General features: G+C 42.4%; 1 protein-coding gene across 5 annotated transcripts in view; it reads right to left on the bottom strand.

Moving 5' to 3' along the window:
- The window catches only part of pde1a (phosphodiesterase 1A, calmodulin-dependent), a 386,755-nt gene that overhangs the window by 31,608 nt on the left and 333,516 nt on the right, over positions 1-21,631 (bottom strand). For all 5 annotated transcript variants that reach the window (XM_055637850.1, XM_055637851.1, XM_055637853.1 and 2 more), the window contains 6 exons: positions 21,351-21,451; positions 17,683-17,808; positions 15,253-15,354; positions 15,005-15,125; positions 12,508-12,589; positions 6,846-6,963 (listed from right to left, as the gene is read on the bottom strand). In XM_055637850.1, the coding sequence (XP_055493825.1) occupies positions 6,846-6,963; positions 12,508-12,589; positions 15,005-15,125; positions 15,253-15,354; positions 17,683-17,808; positions 21,351-21,451 (650 nt within the window). The remainder of the gene's footprint in view (positions 1-6,845; positions 6,964-12,507; positions 12,590-15,004; positions 15,126-15,252; positions 15,355-17,682; positions 17,809-21,350; positions 21,452-21,631) is intronic.

Below are 21,631 nucleotides of genomic sequence, written 5' to 3'. Positions count from 1 at the left end.
CTAGGAGTGACTTCTTAAAGTCTAGCCTAAATTTTAGGAATTTTAAAGCTAAACATGAGACAAGGCCTTGTCCTCAAAAGTTTTTTTTTTTTTAAAGTTTTTGTTTTAAGTTTCAAAACAAAACTGCGGATGCTGGAGATCTGAAATAGAAATTGCTGAGGTTATTCAATATTTCTGGCAGAATCGATGGAGAACGAGAAAAATAAATTTAATGTGTCAGATCAACAAACTTTCATTGGAACAGATGGGAAGTGGCAGCTTGAACCAGGGACAAAATATCCTCACATTTCCAGCCAGTGGGACTTAAAGCCAGGAGGTTGTGGAGTGTGGGTGGGGAATGGTCGGGGTGGTCAGGGATAAAGGAACACGGTGAGCAGCTCCCCAGAGAGCTGACTACCCAGCAGCCAACCCTTTACTTCTGGGTCATGCTCCTCTGTACAGGCCATCCGGGGACAGTTAAACATCTCAGCCTTTCACTCAACATCTGGACTCACAAAGACGATTGAAATGGTGATCAGAGAGTCCGGAGCAGAGAGTGCTGTGATCTCTTTGCTCAGCTCCGTCTCTGTGACTGTTGACTAAGTCATGAGTTAACTCTAATCTGCCAGCTCTTTCTCTGGTCTCCCTGGCATGACATGGCTCTGCTCCTGTGATCTGCCAAGCTCTGACCTTTGTCATCTCTGTGCATTATACCCCATCTGGTCTTAGTGCATCCTGACTATCCCAGCGATCCCTTCCTCTCCATCTGCCAACTCTATTGTGCTCTGTTTCCCATCTGCTTCTGAAATCTCCTGAGAGTCTGTCTGCTTCTGTCTTGGCCCATATAAGGCTGAATCACTCTTCTTCTCTGCGTCCTGTGCAAGAATGGAAACACGAAGCTCGACCAACCTTTCATAATGTGCATTTGGACAACTCTGAGGAAATATGGGGTAACTTTCATATCTGACATTACAATCCCAGGCAGCTAAAACCAGGAAAAAAAACACATGTATCGGGCAATTGTAGAAAGCTGCAATATTATTGTAACGTCAAAGTTAGAAAGACTGCATCATTATTATCCAGAAAACTCCACAGTGTAACACTAGATGGTGCTACATCATAAATTACAGAAAACCCCTCAAAATGCTATGCAAAGTTAAAAATCTCAGTGATAACATTTTACATTTTAACCTTCCATGGTTATCTCGATCAAGAAAGAATGATACCATTAGGCACATTGTTACTCCTCAATTACATCCAGTACTTATAGATCCTGGGTGTGTATACCTCTGGAGATCTGTCCTGGACCCAGCACATTGATGCAATCATAAAGAAAGGCCATCGACACCTCTACGTCCTTACAAGATGGAGGAAATTTGGTATGTCGATAAATAATCTCTTGGACTTCTGCAGGTGCACAATAGAGAGCATATTGACTGGTTTGGTTCCACAACCGAATGCCCAGGAACAACGAAGATTGCAAAAAGTGATGAACACAACCCAGTCCTTCGCGGGTACTGACTTCCCCACCATCAAAGGGATCTACAGTAGTAGCCAGCATCATCAGAGACCCACACCACCCTGGCCACACTCTCATTTCACTCCTGCCATGGTGTTGGAGCCTGAAAACTTTTATAACTTTGTATAGGTGTGTATATATATGTGTGTGTGTGTATGCGTGTGTGTGTATGTGTGTGTGTGTATGTGTGTGTGTGTGTGTGTACGTGTGTGTGTGTGTGCACATGTGTGTGTGTGTGTGTGTATATGTATGTGTATATATATATAGTGCATTCAGAAAGTAATCAGACCCCTTCACTTTTTCCACATTTTGTAACATTACAGCCTTATTTTCAAACGGATTAAATTCTTTTTTTTTTAATCATCAATCTAGTATGTAAAGGGTGATGAGAACGTGGGATATCATAGAACCAGGGTGAACAGATTGATGGCCAGCATGGAATCGGTGGGCCGAAGGACCTGTTACCTTGTTGTATCTCTAAAGCAGCTGCATTGTTTTCAGAACACTGGAGTGTGCAAGGAAGCTTGATAAAGGTACTTAAAATCATGAGGGGTGCAGAGAAAGCTGTTGGGGAGAAACAGCTCTCATTGGTACAGGCATGAAGAAATAGTGGGCAAAGAAAGAAGGTGATTGACTAAAGAATCAAAAGTGACATGAAGAAATGTCCTTTTGTAAGATGGGTTTCTGGAATGCACTTTATGTGACAAAGTTGATTGACTGAATGATTGCTTTGGAGTTGTGCTCTTGTGATTATTGGCAGCAGGGGCAAGTACCAAGACCAGCAAAACTGTGAAAACAATTACAATGCCCACGTCATTGTGTCTAACAGCCAGCTTTTCAACTGCTCCGTGGCATGTGAGTCCTTCACTCAAGGTCTGAGTGTCACAGAGGAAGCTCAACTGACTGCTGTGAAATGCAAACTGCTGCCATTGTGGTTTTAACTATCAGTGTTCAAAGCAGCTCCAGCATTTCACATCCTTTCAGCATCAAGTCCCTCAGTAGGTTGTTAGAATTACTGAGTCGCTGGAAGATGAAAATGACAGTGGCCCCATGGCAGTCTGGCAGAGTCCTCCTCATAGATCAATGGGGAATCTGCCCCACCTCTATGGTGCCAGTCAGAGATTTTTGCAGAGAGTCGTACTAAAGGATATTGCAGTTTTCCCCTGGTGTCTTGCAAGAGGAATAAATGGAAAGTGAGAAAAATAATATGGTAATAAATGGTAAGGTGTAACGTTATACTTAGATATCAGCTCGACTGTATTGTTATCTGAAGAAGGGTCTCGACCTGAAACATCGCCCATTCCTTCTGTCCAGATGCCGTCTGTCCTGCTGAGTTACTCCAGCAGTTTGTATCTACCACCAGCTTGAATGCATTACACGAGTCATGATTCTGGGTTATAGGTTCTACAGGTTGAACAGGCTGGGTGGAGGGGGGGGGGAGGAAATAAATTGAGGTGGAGGAGAGGAGGTGGGGCACCCCGATGAAAGCGCTGTCCCCATGGGCTACAACGTGAGCTGCAACAACGGCTGTGTCACTGGGATGTGCGGTGGTGAAGAAGAGTCGTTGATAAACATTGTGAGTTGGGAGTAGGGTCGGGAACGGCCGGGGAGACAGTGGGAACAGGGGGTGAATCAGCAGGTCATTCCATTCACAAAGTTTACATTTTATATTTGTTTTCTTGTTCTTAAAATCAGTGGATATTTTTAAGGCAGAGATAGATAGATTCTTAATTAGTATGGGTGTCAGAGATAATGGGGAGAAGGCAGGAAAATGGGGTTAGGAGGGAGAGATAGATCAGCCATGATTGAATGGCAGAGTAGACCTGATGTGCCGAATGGCCTAATTCTATTATCCGTTATGATCTTATTTAAGTTTCTGGCACTCCATGGTGGTTTGAAGATACGGGAGGGGTGTCATTAGCGTGCCAGGGGTGTATTGTCGTTTCATTATTACATGACCTCTGTTGGTCCAGGAAAACAGATAATCCAGAAAGGCTCTGGAACTGAGGATGCCGGATAAACGGAGTCCAACAGGTATATTTTCTCTCTGCATATTATGAGATGCGATCTAGTTTGACTCTTCTGTGCAGTATTAAGGGAGGACTACACTGTCGTCTGCACTGCCCACACAAATTCATTGCTCTTCTTCAAATAGGGGCATGGGAAGATTTAATTAAAATTAATTTAATTAAAAATAAAGCACAAGAGCTCTTCTGGTATCCTGACCAAAACCTCTCTCACATCCAACACCAGATTAATTAATCATTTAACTCATTCCTCTTTCTTGAAGATACTCAGATATACAGTGGCACAGCGGTTGAGCTGCTGCCTCACAGTGTTAGAGATCCGGGTTCAATCCTGACCTTGGGTGTTATCTATGTGGGGTTTGCACGGTCTCTATGTGACCGCTTGGGCAGGGCCAGCCTTAAGCCAATTAGACCAATTGCTCCCAATTGGGCCCCACGCCTAAGAGGCCCCCCCGCACTAGGCTAGTGGGCAACACACTCTATCCCCTCAGCAGTGACCACCTACTCCTGCACCTATTGTGTATTAATGAGTGATCAATGGTCGGCGTGGGCTCAGTGGCCTGAAGGGCCTGTTTCTAAGCAATATCTCTAAACTTAACTAAACCAAACGAAATAGCATAGTTCAGTTTAAAGATACGGCACGGAAATAGGTCCTTTGGCCCACCGAGTCCACACCGACCAATGATCCCTGCAGATTAACACTACCCTACACACACTAGGGAAAATATTACATTTATACCAAGCCATGTCTTTGGGGTGTGGAAGGAAACCGAAGATCTCGGAGAAAATCCACGCAGGTCACGGGGAGAACATATAAACTCCGTACAACCAAGCACCCATAGTCAGGCTCGAACCCGGGGCTCTGGCATTGTAAGGTAGCAACTCTACCGCTGCACCACCGTGCCGTGACTCTTCTTCAAAGCAAACATTAGTAGTGGAGCACTTTATGACATTCTTGGTCTAAAAGGCATTATAGAAATACTAAACTTTCCCCTTCCATTCTATTGTATATCTATTCAGCTTTCGGCTATTTCTTGTATTTGTGAAACAAAACACGTAATGCAAAACTAGCTGTGCTGTCACCTTCAATGATTGCAGTGCCACGAGCAATAATCGGAAGGCAATAGTTCACAGCAGTTGCAACGTTCTTTAAAATGGAATATGAATTTTCATTTAGTAATGCACAAAGTGTTTTAAATCCCAAGCCTTTCCACAGAGTTAAATGAATATCAAAACAACACCTGTATGGCACTCTAACAACTCAATGAGATGCTGGTGAGTCACAGCAGAGTCATGAAGCAATTACCATCATGAATGCATAAGGAGGAATTTTTGCCACGATGCACGACAAAAATCAGCATCAAGAACTGAAAATAACTGTCAGCAGTTGTTGAAACTTCTATTTACATTTGGCATTTTAAAATGTCCTGTTGATATTCTTGCCTGCCTGTTCAGTTTATTGTGTGCAATGTTTCAATGACCTGTGATAATGTGCATGTGATATGATTCTGTGAAATTGCCCATAGAATGTTTCATCCAGCCTCTGCACAGTGAGAGAAGAGAGTCGTAAGGCTGAAGTCACTTTGGTTCGGCTGCATTCAGAGAATTTGCTTCAGTCTGATCGCCCCATTCAGGAAGTATGAGGAGGCTTTAGATTTTAGACGTTAGAGATATAGCATGGAAACAGGCCCTTCGGTCCACCGTCCACCCCAACCTGTTAGTACACTAACACGATCCTACACATGAGGGACAATTTTACAATTTTACTGAACCCAGTTAACCTACAAACCTGTACATCTATGCAGTATAGGAGGAACCTGGAGCACCCGGACGAAACCCACATGGTCACGGGGAGAATGTACAAACTCCGTACGTTCAGCAACCGTTGTCAGGATCGAACATGGGCCTCTGGTGCTGAATGGCAACAATTCTACTGCTGCCCAACTGTGCCTTCCCTTTGGAAAGGGTGTAGAGAAGGTTGACCAGAAAGATGCTTGGATTCAAGGATATTAGCTAGAAAGGTGAGTTTGGATAGACTTGAATTGTTTTCTTTGGAATGTCAGAGGTTAAGGGAAATCTCATACAAGTATATAAAATTATGAGAGGCATAAATGGAGTAGACAGTCCAAACCTTTTTCCCAGGATGCAAATATCAATGTGCTGCCATTACTTAAAAAAAATGAACAGCTTGTATAGCTATTAATATATTTTATCTGCATTTATATGTTTCTGCATTCAAAGCAGTGAACACATTTGGCTGCTGACTACGCTGTTAGAATGGCTTTGAGTAGCTGGAACTTGTCCTCTCCAGCCCCCCTACCATCACACAAGCACATTAATGGGGTAATGGTCAGTTTCTTTCCCCACATTCACACTGGGGAAATCAAATGGGATAATTCCATAAGCTTGTCATTGGTCAGTGGTACGTGCAGAGGCCTCAGCAGTGTCTTCACATTCTGGGCAAAAGTCACTCAGTGCCCAAAGCAATGGAGGTTGGAAAGTCTCACCAACGTTAACCATTGTCATACTAGTGTGACCAGAGTATTGGAACAGACCTGCCAAGCTTGTTATGTAGAAACAAGGAACTGCAGGTGCTGGTTTACACAAAAAGACACAAAGCGCTGGAGTAACTCAGGAGGTCCAGCGGCATGGGAGAACATGAATAGGTGGCGTTTCGGGTCGGGACCCGTAATGTTACGCATCTATGTCCTCCAGAGGTAGACACAAAATGTTTGAGTAACTCAGCGGGGCAGGCACCATCTCTGTGGAAAAGGAATAGGTGACATTTCGGGTCGGGACCCTTCGTCAGACCTGAAGAGATGTCTTGACCCACTGAGTTACCGCAGCACTCGGTGTTCTCCTGTTCTCCTGACATGCTCATTAGATTTCCTCTAAAGATCAGATTGTTTTGTCTGTCAAGAGATATTCCATTTATTACCCAACACGCCCCCATCAGAAGGAATAGATGGTGATTATGATTAATGACTGGTAAGCTAATTATTATCAATCTCAATGGAATAAGTTCAGGACTATTCCAGCTTTTAAATCTGTCCTTGGTATATATTTTTTGGAGGGAGGGGGGGCACCTCTAGCATAACAATGAGCAATAAGAACATCAAAGAGAAATGGTTGGTATTTACACCAATTAAAATGGAGCAAAGAAAGGATGTTGCTCAAATTCCTAATCTAAAATATTCATCATCCTAATTTAAAATATTCATCATCCTAATTTAAAATATTCATCATCCTAATTTAAAATATTGTGGCATCAAAACACAAACAATAGCAATAAATCCTTGTTAAAAAAGTGTTACACGAACCTCTGCCGTTGAAAGTCAGACTCAGATTGAGAAGCTTCCTCTATAAGAGGTGTTATTATTTTTTCTGCTATATCTGTCAGAACAGAGAAGGTTGGCTCCACAATAAAATCAATAAAACCTGGTGGAGACAAAAAAATCACTATTAGCTCAGAGCTAGATAAACAGATTTCCTCAAATACAAAGTGAAGTTTACACAGCCTTGTATGCTCTTCGACGCCGTGAGTCACAGTCAGATGCAGAAGGACAAAATGACCTTCAAATTTCCTCATAGTACGAAGTAGTCAAAAATATGGAAGTTAAACTTTGTTAAAACTGACATTTCGCTTGAGTACTAACAATTGAGATTTCACAGAAGAGTATGATTTTTGCAACGCATGTTCATGCATAACAAAATGAATGGTCATGACAGCTTGAAGGACACAACATACAATTGGTTTCAGCTCACTTGGTTCTCAGTAATTCCTACTATTTATTTACGTTTATCCTAGATATATGGATAATGTATAATTTCCTGGCAAATTACTTAAAAGATTGGAATGATGGTTTTTGAAACATTTTTTGTTGCATTCTGGATAACAAAATATCTTACATTCTAAACATCTTTACTACAACAGAGAAATTCTGTGACACATTGATAATATGATGATTATTATATTCACATGACTACTGTAAATTTTTAAGAATGTTTATAGCCAATACATGATGCAGATTCTGCTATTAGAGACTCATTTTTTTTTTTAAATTATATTATTTTCATTTTTGGTGGTTGCTGAACACTTGCATGGCTATCTCCCAAGTTGGTGTTATTATCTATCTTTAACGCCTTGGATCTATGGAGAGAGCAGGGTTTGGAGAATAGGTAAAGGGGCTGAAAGTTTCACATTGAGAATATTGGTAGCCAGCAAAATCAAAGGTGTCTGCAAAACATCTTAGCGGCTCTTCCCTTTTTACATGTTGCATGCTAGTGTTCTCGATGTGGGCTCCTGTACATCGTTGAGAACAAAGCAGGCATGGTAACCGTTTCACTGACCAGTCAACCTAGGTCTACGGGATCTCCCGGTTGACAACCATTTCAACTCCCCTTCCCATCCCATACTGACCTCTCTGTCCTGGGCCTCCTAATTTGCCAGGGTGAGGCCACACACAAATTGGAGGAACAGCACCTCACATTTCACTGGGTAGCTTACAATTCCCTAATTTTAAGTCATTTCTACTAACACTCCCCTCCCCTCTTGCCCCCTTCTATAGCTATATTTAAGAGGGAGTTAGATGTGGCCCTTGTGGCTAAAGGGATCAGGGGGTATGGAGAGAAGGCAGGAACAGTACTGAGTTGGATGATCAGCCATGATCATATTGAATGGCAGTGCAGGCTCAAAGGGCCAAATGGCCTACTCCTGCACCTATTTTCTATGTTTCTATGTTTCTTCCTTCATCCTAGTTATTTAACCAGCTACACGGTTTATCACATTATATCTCTCTTGAGATCACACCTTCCCTCACGAACGATGGACCTACCACACACTACCCACTCTGAGGTCATTTGTGGCTGGCCCTGACTGGTCCTGGTCTTTTCTCACCTCCAGCTCATCATCCCCTCCCTCCACCCCCTACTTTCAGTCTGAAGAAGGGTCCCAACCCAAAACGTCACTAACCCTTCTTCTCCAGAGATGCTGCCTGAATCGCTGATGTATTCCAGCACTTTGTGTAAATCTATCACTATATTAATGCAGTGAACACAACTCAAGGTTGCACAGTGGCACAGCTGATGGAGCTGCTGCCTCACAGCTAGCGATCTAGGTTCAATCCTGTGTGGAGTTTGTACCTTCTCCCTACAATCGCTTTGGTTTCTTCTGGATGTTCCGGTTTCCTTCCACATCCTAAAGATGTGCAACTTCATATTGAAGTTATGAAGTTCATGATCATATTGAATGGCGGTGCAGGCTCGAAGGGCCTACTCCTGCACCTATTTTCTATGTAGCTATGTATCTATGTAACTTATCGGATAATTTGCCTCTGCAAAAATTGCCCATGAGGTGTAGTGAGCGGATGATAAAGTGGGATAACATACTGTAGAACTCGTGTAATCAGGTGATGGTTGACTAGCATGGACTCGGTAGGCCGAAGAATCTCTTTCCATACTACATCTCTAAATTAAACTAATGAGGAAAATTGAGTTTAAAGTAGCATCAGAAAAGTTGCAGAGGTACAATGAGGCAGTTTTTCATGTACCATGCAGAAAGGCACAATGTGAACTTTCCGACACATTTCACCTTGATTGACACTGATTGCTAATCTCTTACTGTTACACCTGTTTCCTTGCCTGACCAGCATATCCAAACCTCCAGCCTAGCCCTAATACAGCTGCTTTAGACCAGAACTGTTATCACATTTACACCTGGAAAGTTGGGCCAGGATGGCTGGGACTGTGACGCAGCTGGTAGAGCAGCTGCCGCACAGCATCAGAGTCCCGGGTTCGATCCTGACCTCGGGTGCTATCTGTGTGTGGAATTTGCATGTTCTCCCTGTGACCATGTGGGTTTTCTCCGGGAGGTCCATTTTCCTCCCACATCCCAAAGACTAATCCTTCACTGTCTTGGAGAAAGTACTTGGGGAAGTTTATTGATTGAGGAGAGGATTATTCTTCACTGCCGGGCAGATATCAACACTATTTATCTGTAAGGCCAGATAACCCTGTTGCACATGAGACCTTTAAAGACATCAGCCTCAGTTTCCATATATTTGAACCATGGAAAATAGCCTTTCCTCTCACAGCTGATGTGCAGTTTGGTTTAGTTTAGTTTAGTTTAGTTTAGTTTAGTTTAGAGATACAGCATGGAAGCAGACCCTCCGGCCCACTGAGACCGTGCTGACCCGCGATCCCTGCACATTAACATTATCCTACACACTGTAGGGACAATTTATATTTGTAGAAAGCCAATTGACCTACAAATCTGTATATCTTTGGAGGAAACCAAAGATCTCTGAGAAAATCCCCACGGTTACGGTTACAAACTCCGTACAGACAGCACCCGTAGTCGGGATCGAACCCAGGTCTCTGACGCTGAAAGCCCTGTAAGGCAGCAACGCTACCGCTGCGCCGCCGTGCCACTCCTAAACTCCATTCTTGAACTCTATACCAGCTGTGGCCATTGCATTCGGCTCTTTCATCAAGAAGAGTGTTCCTGCAAGGACATGCCAATGTCCTGGCAGTTCAAAGGTCAGATTCACAGTCATAGCTGGAGGCCCCACAGAGGTCAGTCGCGAATGCAGATCGGACTCAGCCTGCGACAATGCCGTGGTGGAAGGCATCAACAGCAACGCCAAGCCAGGCCAATCCCTGCAGCACCGCCAGGGCAACATGCCTTTTAGTCCAGGGTAAGACTATATTTTTAAGAACTGTGAAACTTGATTAATACAAATGGCACCAGAAACATGATGACATTGTGTAATCTACTAGTCTTAAGGGCCTGTCCCACTTACGTGTCCTTGGCACGCAAATTACATGGCCTCGTCGTCGCGTTGAGGCGCACGGGCATCATATGGCTGCGCGAGGCCGGTCCCACTGAGAAGTGCGGAGGGGTATGTAGTTGTGCGCGACATCGCGCGGGGCTCCGAAATTTTTGTAACAAATGAAATCTTTGCGCGCCAACAACCTGTCGAGGAACTGATGGCCAAAGTGGGACAGGCCCAAGACCCTGGTGTGACACAACGTCTCACCTTCAACAGCAGCAGAAGCGGGCAAATGATCGCCGAACTCGGCCTGGGGCTCACGGCTGTTGCGGTCCGGATCCGCCCCCACTTCTACTCCCAGAGTGGGGCCAAGCAAATTGAATATAGACACAAAATGTTGGAGTAACTCAGCGGGACCGGCAGCATCGCTGGAGAGAAGCAATGGGTGACGTTTCGAGTTAAGTCCCTTCTTTCAGACAGAAGAAGTGTCTTGACACGAAACATCATCCATTCCTTCTCTCCAGAGATGCTGCCGGTCCTGCTGAGTTACTCCTGCATTTTGTGTCCATCTTCAAATGACGTCACGCGCTCCAGACGGCTGTGCGGGCGCATGAAATCGCGCACGTCCTTCGCGCCTCAAGGATACGTAAGTGGGACAGGGGCTTTACATTACAATCGTTGTACTCTTGTACTCAGTATGATTGTGTTTATGTGAAGTAATATTATACTGAATTGAATGCAACACAAAGAATTTCACTGTATCCTGATACATGGGACAAAAAAGTACCATTGAAGCATTGAGAGCTACTATAAGGAAACAGCCTTTAGCCCACTGAGGTCAAATCAACCATCAACCACCCATTTACACTAACCCTGCACTAATCCCATTGTTTTTTATTCTCCCTACATTCTCATCAATTTGCCACTCACCTACACACTATGAATAATGTACATGCATTACTTAATCTGCTAACCTGCATTACTTTGGGATGTGGGAGGAAAACCATACACTCTCTACACAGTCTCTGACACTGATGCAGAGGCTTTATTATGTGTGCCTCTGTGCAGAGACTGAACAGTTTAAGGGAATGTCCACCAGAGGAAGCAAAGATGGCATTAACTCAGATGAAAGTGTTTCATTTGGCTTAGGTTTTGGTTTAATATTGTCACTTGTACCAAGGTACATGTGGGTGACACAGTGGTGGAGTTGCTGTCTCTGGACATGAGTTTGATCCTGTCTAAGGGTGCTGCCTGTATGGAGTTTGACCCGTACATGTGACCGCATGGGTTTTTCACCGGATGCTCCAGTTTCCTCCCACACTGCAAACTTAGTAGGTTAATTGGCTTCAGTATTAATTGTAAATTTTCCTTAGTGTGTAGGATAATGTTAGTGTACGGGGTAATCGTTAGTCAGTGCAGACCTGGTGGGGCAAAGGGGCTGTTTCTCTAAAGTTTAAAGTCTACGGTACATCAAAGGTAAATGTGCAGGCAGTTGATGAACCAACTCCTGAGTGGGCCTCTTTAGTCACTAGAGATTCTAAATCAGCTACTAAATGTCATCAGTCAACTGGAATTGATGGCATAAAAGATACGTGCTGGGAAATGCCTCGCTGATGCTCTCAGTTTGTAACTGTATCAGAGGTGGATGGAAGGATCAGTAAAGAGGGAGAGAGGGGAGGCGGGAATGAAGGAACAGGCAGAAATATCGCCAGGGATAGGGGTGAGGGCAGGAGGGGACATTGATATTGGAGGACATTTCTAACATTGTGTTTGGCAGCCTTAAACAGTTATAACAGTGGGACAGTACTGAAGGAATTCTTGCCCATGTGGTAAGCAAGAGTCATAGTCATACAGCATGGAAACAGGCCTTTGGCCAAACCTGTCCATGTCGACAAAATGCCCCATTAAGCAGATCCCATTTATCTGCACTTAGCCCATATCTCTCTAAATCCTTTCTATCCATGCACCTGTCCAAATATCTTTCAAATGTTGTTATTGTACCTGCCTCAACTACTTTCTCAGGCAGGTTGTTCTAGAAACCCACCAACCACTGTGTGAAAATGTTGCTCCTCAAGTTCCCAGTAAATATTTTCCCTCCCACCTGGGAAAACATGCATTTAGCCCAAACACCAAGAACCTTAATATAGTCACTCCACCCCTTTCAGAATAATTTATTATTCACGCTCCAGACGTTACAAATGCAAAGACTTACCGATCTGAGATTGAGCTACCATTGTGGATTTTCGGTCACAAAGTGGAGAAAATGGTAACCCTAAGTCTGCCTCATTGTCACCCTGCAGAGCGAATAATGAAAGAAATCATTACGTTAAAAGAAAACAAATATATATATTTAAATGAACAGATAATGCAAATGTAAATCTGCACGCACGTTTTGTGAGGCAGTGGGATGAGAATTGTGGAATTATCTGCTGCGAATGGTGTCCTGAAGCAAATAATATCACTATTTTCATCAACATGACTTTCTCGTGAGAACCAGATGTACTCAGCGAGATTAAACAGTATCTAAGAGTTTAACTGTTCGTTCAATAGTCCGTTCACAGCTGATCAATAACCTAAATATATTTAGGGTCATAAGGTCATAAAGAATAGTAGAATTAGGCCATTCGGCCCATCAAGCCTACTCTGCCATTCAAGCATGGCTGATCTATCTCTCCGTCCTAGCTCCATTCTCCTGCCTTCTCCCCATATCCTCTGTCACCTGTACTAATCAAGAATCTATCTATTCACTGATTTGGCCTCCACAGCCTTCTGTGGCAAATAATTCCACAGATTCACCACCCTCTAAAGAAATTCCTCCTCATCTCCTTCCTAAAATAACATCCTTTAATTCTGAGGCTATGACCTATAATAATAATAATAATAACAATAATAACAATAATAACAACAAATTATTATTATATATTTTATTGTCATTGCACATAAGTGCAACGAGATTTGGGTATGCAGCTTCCATCTGACATCATAACTTAAGAAACTACTAAAATTTAGGTTTAGATACCCCGAGAGCATGTTTGTGCAAAGAACATTACAACAGTAAAATAGGCAAAACAGACTAAAGTGCAGATGAGTCTGTGCGACGTGACCATCTGAGGGAGACAGTCGTGGGGGTGGAGGGCACTCAGCAGGGCCGGTTCAGAGCAGCTATAGCTCTGGGAAAGAAGCTGTTCCTGAGTCTGGAGGTGCAGGCTAGACTCTCCTAATCTTAGACTCTCCCACTAGTGGAAACATCCTCTAAGTAAGCGCGCCCATAGAAAGATGCAGGTCAAAATAAATTTGGAACCTAAAGCACTTTGTTGTTTTCTCAATTTTCCCCCTTCGACTGCACTGATTGCATTAGGAAGATTGATTGCGATTTTTTAAGTACTGAACTTTCTTCTAGTTTTGATGGGGTAATTATTACATGCCATTAGCATGATTTAAAGTGAGGATGTCTTCTTATTTTTTCTTAAGTGGAGAGATAAAATGTAACTTTTAATTAGACTATTATCTGGAATACAGGCCAATGATTGCTGATTATCTTTGAGGCATGAGCAACCTTGTTTCTCATGGACCAGTGTCACCATCACAAAACATTACATCATTACCCTTCGTCTTTTCACCTTGTGCTGCAAGATCCACAAAGTCTACTATACGTCATCAGCTTTAATATTTAAAAAGAAATGGGAAATTAAAATCAAAATTAATTTATTTTAACTGAAATATCCAAATCCTGCAAATGTCCCAAGTGGTAGTGCCAGCATGTCTGCATATTCACACTCAATCATTAATTGCAAATGGACTAACAATGCACTCAGAGCATTAAATTAATACCTGATGCCTAGCAGGCTGTTAAGCATGAGAAAGATCTCATGTCATAAGATCATGTGATAGGAGTAGCATTCAGCCATTTGGCTCATCAAGTCTACTCTGCCATTCAATCATGGTTGATCTATCTCTCCCTCCTAATCCCATTCTCCTGCCTTCCCCCCATAACCACTGACTCATGTACTAATCATGTCTCCATTCAACAATGCTACTTCTCCTGTGATATAATGTAGCTTAGTTCAGGGGATGCCTCCATGTAATGTGCACCTTGGGGTAATTGATTGCTGTGTTGGATTTGAAAAATGCAGAGCAATGTTAATATCTGCTCACAAAGCAGCTAAATTACACACTGAAACTAACCTTGAGCAGACACTGGGCAATCAATCCTCCTCCTCAGGCTAACATCTTTAACATTTGATTGGGGAGTCGCAAATGTTGAACCAGTCTTCATTGACAGTTGCAGTCATAGTCATAGAGCACAGAAACAGGCTCTTGCTCTTCGGCTCAAAGTTCCCATGCCGACCAAGATGCCCCATCTACCCTAGTCCCCCCTGCCTGCATTTGGACCATATCTCTCAAAACGTTTCCTATTAATAACCTTGACAATCTTGACACAAATCTTGGCAAACAGGAAATAATGTGACTCACTGCCTTGCTGAGTTAAGATAGGGTGTGAGAACTGCAACAAACATGGGTATCTCAAGGTTGTGTTGGGATCTGTGCTTGGGATCGGACAATGAACAGTATGTTTTTCATTAACTGTTGCACAATATTCTCCTGACATGACGTTGGCTTGATAAAAACGCAATTTCTGTAATAAAATACATATTGAATAAAAGAGGTTCTTAGAGCATGTGTGCTTAACATCAACATCAAGCCTTTACCTGTCTAAAGAATTCTTCCATCAATGTCATTGTCCACCGGTAGTGCTGGTCCCAGGACTTTGCAGGGTGGCTTATATCTGCGGCATGCAGCATTAGTGACATGACTTTAGCTTTGTCAGTCCTGAAACATCAAGGGCATTGAACTGAGTTGCTGCATTGAAGGACTGTGAGTAAACTGTATTGCATATGACATGGTTATAAGCTTTCTGTTTTTGCAAGAAATTGGCAAGAAAAGGAGATTGTCTCACCCTTCAGGCTGCTGTAAAGTATTTCTCATGGTCTTGATTTGTTGGAAATGACAAGACATGTCAGTTGATAAAACCATTTCTATCACCAAAGATCGCAGATCCCTGTTTGATTTATAAAACATGACGTGATGCTATGACTAGCTGATAATGCAAAAATACAAGAATAGATCTGGCATCTAGCTTTCTTTCCATGTCTAGAATAAAAAGAATGGGAAAATATATAAAAAGGTGCTGAACTCCGAAAGTTCCCATGACTTACTGCAGGTCAACCCCGAGGTACAGCTTAAACGCTGACGTGCCAGCATGTCTGAATATTCACACTCAAGTCAAACGTACAGGATTAATTCTTGTTATTAAATTGAAGAATGGGACTTTTCTGCTATTTTGGCCAATTAGCTTAGGTTAGAACAATGTCATGAATAATCACCCTTTAACCCGTGGATGGCACTAATATCTGCTGCATCTGGATCTACGTAACTAAGCACAGAGCTCATGTGTCAGTTTTCTGATCCTGATAGATATGCAGGCAGCTACGTGTTTGAAGATCTGGTTGGGATGTTGTGCAGCTACCTGACCCCTCTAATGAACATTTGGGCAGCCTTCTACAGTGGCTTGCAAAAGTTTTCATACCCTTTGAACTTTTCCACAATTTGTCACGTTACAACCACAAACGTAAATGTATTTTATTGGGATTTTATGTGATAGACCAACACAAAGTGGCGCATAATTGTGGTGGAAGGAAAATGATACCTGGTTTTCAAATTTTTTTACAAATAAAAAACTGAAAAGTGTGGCGTGCAAAAGTATTCAGCCCCCTTTACTCTGATACCCTTAAATAAAATCCAGTGCAACCAATTGCCTTCAGAAGTCACCTAATTAGTAAATAGAGTCCACTTGTGTGTAATCTAATCTCAGTATAAATACAGCTGTTCTATGAAGGCCTCAGAGTTTTGTTAGAGAACATTAGTGAACAAATAGCATCATGAAGCCCAAGGAACACACCAGACGGGTCAGGGATAAAGTTGTGGAGAAGTTCAAAGCAGGGTTAGGTTATAAAAAAATATCCCAAGCTTTGAACATCTCACGGAGCACTGTTCAAACCCATCATCCAAAAATGGAAAGAGTATGGCACAACTGCAAACTTACCAAGACATGGCCGTCCACCTAAACTGGCAGGCCGGGCAAGGAGAGCATTGATCAGAGAAGCAGCCAAGAGGCCCTTGGTAACTCTGGAGGAGCTGCAGAGATGCACAACTCAGGTGGGAGAATCTGTCCACAGGACAACTATTAGTTGTGCACTTCACAAATCGGGCCTTTATGGAAGAGTGGCAAGAAGAAAGCCATTGTTGAAAAAAAGCCATAAGAAGTCCCGTTTGCAGTTTGCTACAAGCCATGTGGGGGACACAGCAAACATGTGGAGGAAGGTGCTCTGGTCAGATGAGACCAAAATTGTAGTTTTTGGCATAAATGCAAAACGCTATGTGTGGCGGAAAACTAACACTGCACATCACCCTAAACACACCATCCCCACTGTGAAACATGGTGGTGGCAGCATCATGCTGTGGGGATGCTTTTCTTCAGCAGGGACAGGGAAGCTGGTCAGAGTTGATGGGAAGATGGATGGAGCCAAATACAGGGCAATCTTGGAAGAAAACCTGTTAGAGTCTGCAAAAGACTTGAGACTGGGACGGAGGTTCACCTTCCAGCAGGACAACCACCCTAAACATACAGCCAGAGCCACAATGGAATGGTTTAGATCAAAGCATTTTCATGTGTTAGAATGGCCCAGTCAAAGTCCAGACTTAAATCCAATTGAGAATCTCTGGCAAGACTTGAAAATTGCTGTTCACAGACGCTCTCCATCCAATCTGACTGAGTTTGAGCTATTTTGCAAAGAAGAATGGGCAAACATTTCAGTCTCTAGATGTGCAAAGCTGGTAGAGACATACCCCAAAAGATTTGAAGCTGTAATTGCAGCGAAAGGTGGTTCTACAAAGTATTGAATCAGGGGGGCTGAATACTTTTGCACGCCACATTTTTCAGTTTTTTATTTGTAAAAAAATTTGAAAACCATGTATCATTTTCCTTCCACAATTATGCACCACTTTGTGTTGGTCTATCACATAAAATCCCAATAAAATACATTTACGTTTGTGGTTGTAATGTGACAAAATGTGGAAAAGTTCAAGGGGTATGAAAACTTTTGCAAGCCACTGTAAATGGCGCAAACATTCTTGTCCAAATCGTACCCTCCACCCACCCTTAACACTATGTGTAAAATATTGCAATGACTCTTTCAGGTGTGTTCATTGCCCTAAGGCTGCCTGGTCTCTTGGTGTAACACCAAATATATAATGACACCCAAAGCTCAGAGACTTGGATTTATACCATGGCTCATCCAGTGTTTATTCCCAAACTGTCTCCCCTTACCTCCAATCATCTTTCGTCAAATTGCACATGATGTTCATTTCCTCTTCCTGCATTAATCGGTACGCAGCGCTCACGTGATAGTTTTCAAGAACAGATCGATCGTTGTACAAAATAGCTACACCTGATCTGTTAGTAAATTAAACAGCATATTGTAATTTACATTAACTACTTTGTTCAGGTGAAAATGCCGACAAATCATCTGATAGTAAATAGACACTAAAACTATGAATAATTAAAATATGTCCTTTGTTTTATTTTAGTGGAAGAACTAATCCATTTGAGTTGACAGCATGGAATTAAAAATTATATCAGGAGTTACTCAGAGAGATGTTTAGAGATACAGTGCGGAAACAGGCTCTTTAGCCCACCGAGTCTGCGCCAACCAGCGATCCCCGCACATTAACACAATGCTACACACACGAGGGACAATTTACACTTATACCAAATCAATTAGCCTACAAGCCTGTACATCTTTGGAGAGTGGGAGGAAACTGAAGATCTCGAAGAAAACCCCGCAATCACGGGGAGAACGTACAAACTGTACAGACAACACCCACTGTCGGGATTAAACCCGCGTCTCTGGCGCTGAAAGGCAGCAACTATACCATTGCACCAATGTGCTATAATGTTGAAATTAAAATAGTAAATAGTAAAGGATGTTATTTAATAACATTATCTGGAAGGCTCACTAAGTTGGTTATCTCTCAGAACCTTGCTGGGATCTTAATAGATATTCCACAAAATAACTTAGTAACATCAATAAATAATGACCAAGCTGGATCAGTTCAATAACTGGTATTAAGTTTTATTTGATCGTAAGGTTTAAGTCACTGGATAAAAATAGCTGGAATATTTTGACTGGTCATATCTCACAGCAGACTGTCAATATGGTGAATTATCACCTAAATTAAAGTGAGCCTTCACTAATGGAATAAATATCTTCTTTCTGCCCATATCCTGGCCCACGACTAAGGTACTCATTATCTAATTAATAATTAGATAAATGAAATTTGCAAATTTTCTTAAAAAGACTTGGCAAAACAAAGATATGCGTGAATGACAAGCCACAAGCCATGGAGATCATCAGGTGAGTCCGTTAATGACTTTTTGAAATTTGCAGCTTGTGAATCTAATAGCTTGAAAGCCAAAATACAAATTGACAGAAATACAGTAATAAAATTAAATAATTATGAGCTACCCCCCCTCAGAAACAATAAAATGGTGGAAAACATCTTATAATAGAAAATGTAATAGTAAAATATAATATAAAATGTGCAAATAGTTAAAGGAACTCTGTGGGCCGGCATTAATATGATTGCTTGACACACTTAAGACATTAGTTAAAAAAAGGAACTGCAGTTGCTGGTTTACAAAAAAAGGCACGACAAGCTAGGGTACTCCTAGTAACTCCTGCAACTTCTTGATTAGAACAGATGTCAAGGGAGAAGGCAGGAAAACGGGATTAGGAGGCAGAGATGAGCCATGAATGAATGGCGGAGTAGACTCGATGGGCCGAATGATCTAATTCTACTCCTATAACTCAGTGGGTCCAGGCAACAACCCAGGAGAACATAGATATGTAACATTTCACATTGTTCTCATTGACTTAAAAGAGATGAAGTGATTTTCATTTATGTGAAAACGTAATAACAAGAAGGGTTATTAATGACGAAGGGTCCCAACCCGAAACGTCACCTATCCATGTTCTTCAGAGATGCTGTCTGATCCGCTGAGTTACTCCAGACCTTTTATTAAGAATGCATTGTGTTGGTTGCTGTATGTACATGTGCCTATTGTGCGACAAGTATATCAGCTGCCATACAGTAATGGCATTTGAATGACTTCCATACACAAGCTGGCAACTAACAACTTTCTGATGTTTCTTTTTATAAAATGTCATTGTAAAATGTCATTTGTTTTTTCATCTTTTTTTTATTTTTACTGCATTTTATAAATCTATGTAAATGTTCTCCGGTTTGTTTTATGTGGGGGTGGGTGGGAGAAACTGTGTTTTTTTCAGTTTCTTACCTTGCCAGAGACGCAATGTTTCCGGGTCGCGTCTCCGGTTGCTCTGCGGCCTACCTACCTCGGACTGACCTTGGGATCGCTCCGACCACGGCCTGCGGACTTACTATCAAAAACATGCAGTCGGGAGAGGCCAGTTGGGAGCTCCGACGAACGCAGTGGGTCGACCAGCCCCAACACGGGGTTTAATCGCCCGGCACGGGGGAGCTGACATTCCCCTGATGCAGGATCTGGATCGCCCTGACGCGGAGGGCCCAAAACGCCGCCGGCTACGGGAGTCAAGTTCGTCAATGGAGGGCTCGAGGCCCCCGAGCAAAGGGAAGGGATTGAACTTTTTTTTTTGCCTTCCATCACAGTGAGGAATGTGGAGGAGTCTAAAATGTGTTTTGTGTGTTCTGTTGCTTTTTATTTGTATGACTGACTTGGCAAATTAAATTGCTCGTATGTAGCAAAACATACTTGGCTAATAAAGTATTATTGTGATTGTAATTGATTGTGATTGTGAACTGTGGCATGCCAGCTGGTCTTCAGTAACGGGACATTTACTTTAACTGAATTTAACCGGTAGCCATCTTTGGACTGAATTGGGATGGAGCTTCTGGGCATGACCGAAATTCTAGACTAGAAATTGTAGGCAGAAGGTACAGGCTTATTTCATTTTGAGAAACGTTATTCCTTAAGATTCTAGAAGCAAGGGTCACAGTTTAGACAATAGGTGCAGGAGCAGGCCATTCGGCCCTTCGAGCCAGCACCGCCATTCAATGTGATCATGGCTGATCATCCCCAATCAGTACCCCTTTCCTGCCTACTCCCCATATCCCCTGACTCCGCTCTTTAAGAGCCCTATTTAGCTCTCTCTTGAAAAGGGGTACGTTTAAGAATAAGGGGTAGACCATTTAGGACTGAGATGAGGAAAAGCTTTTTCACCCATAATTTGTGGAATTCTCTGCCACAGAAGGCAGTGGTGGTCAATTCACTGGATGTTTTCAACAGAGAATTAGATATAGCTCTTGGGGCTAACGGAATCAAGGGGTATGGGGAAAAAGCAGGAATGGGGTACTGATTTTGGATGATCATATTGAATGGCGGTGACGGTTCGAAGGACTGAATGGCCTACTCTTGCACCTATTTTCTATGTTTCTACGTTTTTATGTCATGGAACATGTCAAGATATTTGTTACTCTTGCAGATCTCCAGAAGTACATTGCTTAGGAAGCCACACAAATAATTGTTGAAAAATTAGCCACAAGAAAAAATGGACCTCAACATATAGCATTCTGCAATGTAATGTGAGCTCTGGTTTCTGAAGACTTTACGGTACAAATTGGAGTTGCGCAAAGAAGGTGATATAGAACTGAACCTCCACCCAAAAATCTTTTTCATTGATCTTTGTGCCAAACCATTCCATCAAAGGAATCCAGTGAAAGTCCATCCACTCAGCACTGCTCTCCATTTAACACCACCAGCCAAGACAAAGTTTAAAACCTTCACTTGATGTCCAAGAATTAATCAGCGTGGAAATTTGTCTGCCTTTACTGCAAAGATCCATAAACTGAGAAGCATATTAATACAGTACAGTTAAATAAACTTATGAAAATCAGATGTAAGTTTTATTCTCGTCACTCTGCATTGTTGGTTCCTACCTGGTTTGAATGTGGAAGTTATTTGTGGTCCCTGTATGCTCATAGTCATGAATGGCAGCAGCAAAGAGCATGGCTAAGATATCCAGTTCTGTAAACCAGTGCTGCAACAGAAAGGTTATAACTGGGGAAAGTTGCTTGTGATTTACTCGACCATGATGAGAAAATATGGTATCATTAGTTGGATATCATTCACAAAGCACAAAAGGTATCTTAAAAACCCATGGCTGATTGCCATGAGACAAACTGTTCATTGAACCCAAGAAATGCCATCCTTTAATGCC

Source organism: Leucoraja erinacea, chromosome 7, assembly GCF_028641065.1.
Source record: "Leucoraja erinacea ecotype New England chromosome 7, Leri_hhj_1, whole genome shotgun sequence".
In the NCBI taxonomy this organism is placed as follows: Eukaryota; Metazoa; Chordata; class Chondrichthyes; order Rajiformes; family Rajidae; genus Leucoraja; species Leucoraja erinaceus.
This window is presented reverse-complemented; position numbering and strand designations above follow the sequence as displayed.